Genomic DNA, 6,301 nt, shown 5'->3' on the forward strand with positions numbered 1-6,301 from the left:
GTAAGTAACACTTCGCTATTAAGTAATTCATGTCATATCAAGAGAAGAATATTCTTTTGAGTCATGATTTAATTGAAAAGACAGGGAAAATGACCATAAAATAAGACAGAAGGTTCTAGTTCGTTTCATAACATGATAATAAAGACAGGAGGGTAAAACTATATATATATATATATATAGTTATATATATATAACTTTATAAATTAAAAATGTAATTAACTGCAACAAAGTTGAGTGGTAAAGTGAAAGATAGTTACCAAAAATGAAGAGCATAGCATGTCTTCTTTTGTTATGTCAGATGTGTTTCCCTTGTAAAATTCATCCTATGATGTGTTTGACCTCAACGGTTTACTCCTGCATGATGGCAAATGTCATGAACAATGTTTATAAATATGGTACACTTGGTAGGTGGGGACCCATGCACAACGTGTCTCATCACTGGTAGTGTTGTCCCCAAACTTAATTGTGTATCTCAAGGGTGTTACTTAAAAGTTAGCTAGCAAAAATGTTGAATCAAAATTTAAGTGAGAAACGAAAATGGGCATTGATGTTGACTCAAATTATATACATAATTTTTCTAAATAAAAAGTCTTAAGAGGCAGGAAAGGGGGAAAAAATTGGTCGTTGATGGTGAGAGGCTTTGAAATGCAGAAAACAGTGACATAAAATCTTACAGTTGTAGAGCATGAAATAATTGAAGGTTGGTAAAACAAATGATGGGTTTTTTTAACATGGCCTCTGATTTTCTCCCCCAAACAAAGGAAGTAAAGCTAGGAAAAGCCCAAAAAACATGTTATTTTCCTTCATCCTAAGGTGAAAGAGGGGAAGGGGTCCCAAATATAAGTGGGAAGTGGGTGATATAGCAGTGACAACTTTACTTAGTAGGGTAGCTTCCCTAATGATCATTATAGTGCCTTATAAATCTCTCAAAACATTCTCGCTTGGTAGGACCTCATTTTCTCGTCATTTTAGAAGGACAATCTAAAGCTATTCCATTGAAAGCACATTTTTCTTTCTTTTTCTTTCTATTAGGGACATGGATTTCAGTATCTGACTATGACAATTGAACTGCAAAATTCAACCTAAAATTAGGCAAATGGAAGACCCATGTCAGTTGAACTTAATTTTTCTTCAGTTGTTGCAGATGATAAATAGCTAAGGAGATTTATATTACAAGCAACATGAAAAGAATTAGGTTAATTAAAAAAATAAAAATAAGAAAACAAAAAGGGTATAACTGAAAATCTATAATATTCATCTAATTACCTTCTGAAGTGGAATAGAGAAAAGAAAATCAGAACTTAGAACTTTTAAAAGTGCTTATGCAAGCATTTCACTGAAGAAAAAAGTTTAATGGTTCATGTACTGAAAGCCAGCTTTATCAAATTGATAAAACTCTGCCATGCTAGAGTTGTCTGACTAAATTGGCACTTTTTGTTGGCCAATCTCAACATAGTTCTTAATCTTCAGGTTGATTTTGCACTAACTTTATGTAATAAAGAAATGGGATCCGCCAAAAGAAATTGCCATAATTCAGAAAATTATGCTGTTGCTTCCTAGGCCTTTCTTTATGGATTAACAAAGAGAGTATTCTGTCATTAAGGAATATAAAACTGAAATAATTAATTAGCTAATGTTATAGAAAGGAAAATTCATCAATTGTTAAAGTGATTAAATTTGGGTACCAGCTACCGGTCCACGCTGTATGTTCCTTGTCAAGGTTATGTTTCATTTATTAGATACCATCATTGTTGGCATAAATCATATAATATTAATAATTCAAATGAAGAAAAACGCACCCTCGATTGTTAAGGAAAAATAGAGAATGATGAAATTACACAAATAAAATTACCAACATAAAATTCACACTATATAGTATACTACCATACACAAAATCTATTAGTTTAATGCATTAATTGTTTTCTCTCTTTAATAATTGTTCACATTCTTAATAAAATATTTATGAATCCATCCCTTGACACGTCGCTATATGATTAGGCGTTCGTAGTTTTTGGAGACAAGGTTGTCAGATTAACATTTTCCATTTCGCTTTGTTTATCCTCTTTAAAAAAATTAAAAAACTAGGTATTATTATACAATAATAAAATATGTGCAACTCTTCTGTATACAGCACCACATTCAAAGCATCTTTTCAATAATTAAATCACACTAATCTGCAAACCAATTATAGACCCAGCAATATTAAAATAGGATGACCAGAACCCAGAAATCTTTTGTTAAACCTTATAAACTGGATTTTTGTTAACAACCTCAGAGAAAAAGATTAGTGTAATATCTCCAGAGTATCTTTTCCAAACCTGAACTCCACTACAAACCCCTTTTCTTATTCACAAAATTAATAATAAAAGTAGTGAAATTATAAAGCTCAATGATTCATTGGGCCTAGTCAGAAGTTCACCACTGCCAACCTGGGATTCCCTTAATGTTCACATATATTAGTAAAAAAATTGTGTTTTCTATGAAGAGGGGTGGTTATAACTTCTAACCTCTACAATTTCTAATTCTTTTCTCTTGTATTTTTCTGTTACCTTCAGTGAAAAAAAAATAAAAGGCACAGAAGCTTCTGCTTTTGGTGAACCTAAGAAAGTTACAGGGGAAAAAAGCCAAAATAATGCCAGAAATTATGGTTGACCACAGCTCAAGTTAACCGAATGTCTTAATCATTCAAATTAGAATTAGAATTTTCAGATAAGAAAAAAGGTCCCACTAATACAGCTGGTTAGCAACACAAGTGAGAATCACATCGACCAGATTATGCGATTTAGCAGAAGGTTAATTGACATGACCTTTAATGAGATTTTAATGAAGTCCCACGAAAATTCTTTGTGGATTGATGTGATGTATGAATTATATAAAGCATACAATTGTAGACAAAGTGTAGAGGGATAATGATAGCGGGTAGTAGAAAAACTCCTTTAATTAGCACTATATCTTACAATTGGTGCCATAATAATAAGAATTTGCACCAAGAGAGAGTACAGAATCGGTCCTAAAGATTTTACAGTGAATAGTTGTACAAAAAATAATTGAAAAGAACTGCCCCTTAGGATTAAAAATTAAAATCGTGGAAAGGGTAAGAAGAAAGAGAAAAGAAATGGCTAACATAAAGACAAAAGAGGCTTCTATTAGACCTAGTGATAACAATGGCTTAATAATTCAAGGGGTTGTTCGAATTAAATCTCTTCTTGTTGTGTACACCAGCACTCTTCCTATTCCTCTGAGCTTCAATTCAGGCGTAATGAATGGTGATCAAAGCTTAACATTCATAGGGGTACTTGAGTTGAGCCTGTATTAGACCAAGAAATATAAAAAAAATATTAATATAGAGATCAATTTGTTGCGCCTATTTAAAATGATATGTCACATTAACATATTTTTTTCTCTTGCTTTATTACCGTTGAAACTCTGAGGTTGAATTGGTGTTTTCCTATTAGCAGTTTGGCCAAATCCCATTTGAACAATGGTGTGGAGGTCATCTTCAGAGAATGTTATTGGATACTGGGAATCATTGGATAAGAAGAATTAGAAAAAGTGCATGAAACTATCAAAAAAGAAAAATAAAATGAACCTTTTTCATTCACTTTTTTGAAGATAAGCTAAGAGAATTTGATTGATTACCTGAGAGCCACCACCTTCATTAAACCCATTTAGGGGAGGTAACTGGATGCCAAGGTTTTGGCAAAGAGCAGTGTCTAATGGGTCCACTGAGCTGTGGGTCACAGTTCCATTAGGAATGTTAGTGTGGATTGCTGGGTTTGGCTGAGGGTGTTGCCCATAAAAGGATGATGCTGAGGAATCTAGTGGGAATATTGGGTGTGCCAAAGAATTATTTGATTGAAATATCTGAAATCACCAAAAAGCCAACAAAACCCAACTCAGGAAAAAGCAACTAATTTTTTTTAGTTAAGAAAGCAAATCCATTATCTAGAGCCCTGAAACTTACATCTTTTGAGATTAGACTCTCAATACTAAAATCCAGCCTGGTGTTAACAGAAGCCAATTTCATAGACAGAAACTGTCAACAACAAAAAGCATACTTAATGAGCAAGAAATCCATAACATTATGACCGTCATTTAAGATACGTATTGGCTAAGACTTGTTTACCTCAACTTGGCGCTGCAATGACTGAACATAGTTTATAATTTCATCAAGCATAAGTGCTTTACCCGTGACCTACAAGGAATCATTCATAACCAAATTAATAACGAAACAAATTTAGCACTCAAAAGCAATCTAATTGTTTGAATTCTGATTTAGCTTATCAGCATACCTTATTGCAACCTGGGACAAGATCTTGGAGAAGCTTCATTCTTTCACTGATTTTCTCCCTCCGAACCTATTTTAAAACAAGTTTATACAATGTCAAAATGAAGGGCTACACATGATTGTTGCCAGTGTGATTCACAGAAAGAAAATGGAAGTGATTCGTACTCTTTCTGCAAGACTATGGCTATCAGTAGCTTGACCTCTCCTTGCTCTAACATGAATGTAATCCTTTGGTGGCTCAGGAGGTTTTGAGTTACTCTTGTTCTGTTTCTCATCACCTGCATTACTAGTACCCCCTTTGGACTCATCTTCTGCCCTCACTGGGCCATTTTCATTCCCCTCACTTTCATTTGGCTTGCTTCTCTTTGCATTTGAGTCTTCACTGGCTTCAGCAGCCTGAAGTGAAACACCCTTTGGGATTTAGGATATGCCAATCTGAATAAAAAGTGTAAAACAAAAAAACTTTAACATAAAACGTAGTCCTTACAATTGGAGGATTGGTAGAGGTTGAAGTTTCTTTGGCTTTTCCTTTGGAAGAAGTTTTTCTTTTCCTGGAATTCACATAAGGGGAAGGTTTCACAACAGTGTCCCCATTTGGGATTTGTTCAGAGATTGTTGATTCATCTTGAGAATTGGCCACTTCCATTAGGTCCTGCAATGGAGAATTCTTGTTCTCCTGTGTACCCATTTGAGATCCAAGCATTTTCAATGATGGACTACTTGACACTCTAGGGAGCTTCCCATGTTCCACCAATGAAGCAGATCTCTGAGCCAATTCAGCATTGTTCATCCTCAATTGGTTAGTCCTTCCATTGAAGCTCCTACTTCCAAAGCAAGAAAACTTTGCAGCCCTCTCAGCAAAGCCAGGATCAGCTGAGAATTCTGCCACACTGGAATTCAAGGCCATTGATTGTCCCATACTGGGCATGCTTTCTTTCACCAAGTGGTTCACCACCGAGGGTATGTTGTTTCTGTTCATGTTCATCTTTGGAGGAGAACTCAAAGGGGTGCTATAACATGAAGTGTTGGTGCTGTTATTGCCATTGATGTATGAAGAAGCAGGAACCAAAGGGTGGGAATGAGGTGAGATCTCACCAGAGCTACCAATATTTCCCAATTTTCCAATCAGTTCCCTGATGACGAAATTCTCATTGGACATGTTGGAATTGGATGCTGCAGGAGAAGACACCATTGAACTAAGAGCTGAATCAAACTGAACTCCATGATCCGTTGACTTGTCCCATGTTGGGGTGAAAAAGCAATCTTGGGTCTGCTCAGGTGAACAATTCAAAACCGTTACTTGAACATCCATGGCAGAAGAGTGTGATACAGATTGCCAAGTGGGCATTGAAGGCTCAAAATGCAGCTGGGAGGGGACACCAGCATTGAGAAAGAATTGGTTTTCCATGAAGGACCCCAAAAAGTTGAATTAATGTTATGTATGTATGTATGTTGAACTCGGTGTTTCTTTCCCTCCCAGTGAGCCGAATGCTAAGAATAAAATGGTTATGGGCTATGGGTTATGGTTATGATTATGACATGAATGAATTACATTAGAGGGTGGTGAGAGGGAGTGATGAAATAGAGAGAGGGAGAGAGAGAGAGAGAGAGGTGGATTGGGTGTGAAAATGGAAACGTAAGTGGTAAATAAAAAGCAAAGCAAAAGGAAAGAGTGAAGGGGATTGATGAGGATGCAATGGGGGGGCCTAAATACAGATCCAACACAAGTTGAGTCCAACTTGTGTATGTTTGACCTTTTGTTTTTTTGGTGTTGTTTATAATACTTAGCAGTATCGTTTGTTGTATTGGATGGATGGCAGCAGTAGTCAGTAATATGTTACTTTTTTATCTCTCTCTCTCTCTCTCTCTCTCTCTCTCTCTCTCTCTCTCTCTTTCTTCTTCTCCTCTTGTCTTGTGTGTTGAACTTGAGTTTCAGTATTACCACTCCGTAAAAGACGGAAGAGTGTGTTTGGCGGGCCTTGAACGTCACAACACCAAAATGTCTCCTTTCAT

At 35.8% G+C, this 6,301-nt stretch overlaps 1 protein-coding gene across 1 annotated transcript; it reads right to left on the reverse strand.

The window, feature by feature from the left end:
• Nucleotides 1-3,011: 3,011 nt before the first annotated feature.
• Nucleotides 3,012-5,836, reverse strand: LOC113850004 (transcription factor bHLH62-like). The gene is made up of 8 exons (XM_027480298.1): nt 4,776-5,836; nt 4,454-4,684; nt 4,293-4,358; nt 4,127-4,195; nt 3,965-4,036; nt 3,640-3,864; nt 3,417-3,519; nt 3,012-3,307 (listed from the first exon to the last, which is right to left on the reverse strand). The coding sequence occupies exons 1-8, from the start codon at nt 5,694-5,696 to the stop codon at nt 3,285-3,287; spliced, it is 1,710 nt and encodes a 569-aa protein (XP_027336099.1). The 5' UTR covers nt 5,697-5,836; the 3' UTR covers nt 3,012-3,284.
• Nucleotides 5,837-6,301: the final 465 nt, after the last annotated feature.

The sequence above is a fragment of the Abrus precatorius genome, unplaced genomic scaffold (genome assembly GCF_003935025.1).
Source record: "Abrus precatorius isolate BTA unplaced genomic scaffold, Abrus_2018 Scaffold9, whole genome shotgun sequence".
Lineage (NCBI taxonomy): Eukaryota > Viridiplantae > Streptophyta > Magnoliopsida > Fabales > Fabaceae > Abrus > Abrus precatorius.

What these genes read in the sequence shown, in the direction of transcription:
- LOC113850004 (XM_027480298.1), bottom strand. Translation starts at nt 5,696, where the DNA reads ATGGAAAACCAATTCTTTCTCAATGCTGGTGTCCCCTCCCAGCTGCAT. An exon ending in CATTGCAGCGCCAAGTTGAG is followed by an intron (nt 4,037 to 4,126) that starts GTAAACAAGTCT and finishes TGTTGTTGACAG; the next exon opens with TTTCTGTCTATGAAATTGGC. An exon ending in AGAGTCTAATCTCAAAAGAT is followed by an intron (nt 3,865 to 3,964) that starts GTAAGTTTCAGG and finishes TGGTGATTTCAG; the next exon opens with ATATTTCAATCAAATAATTC.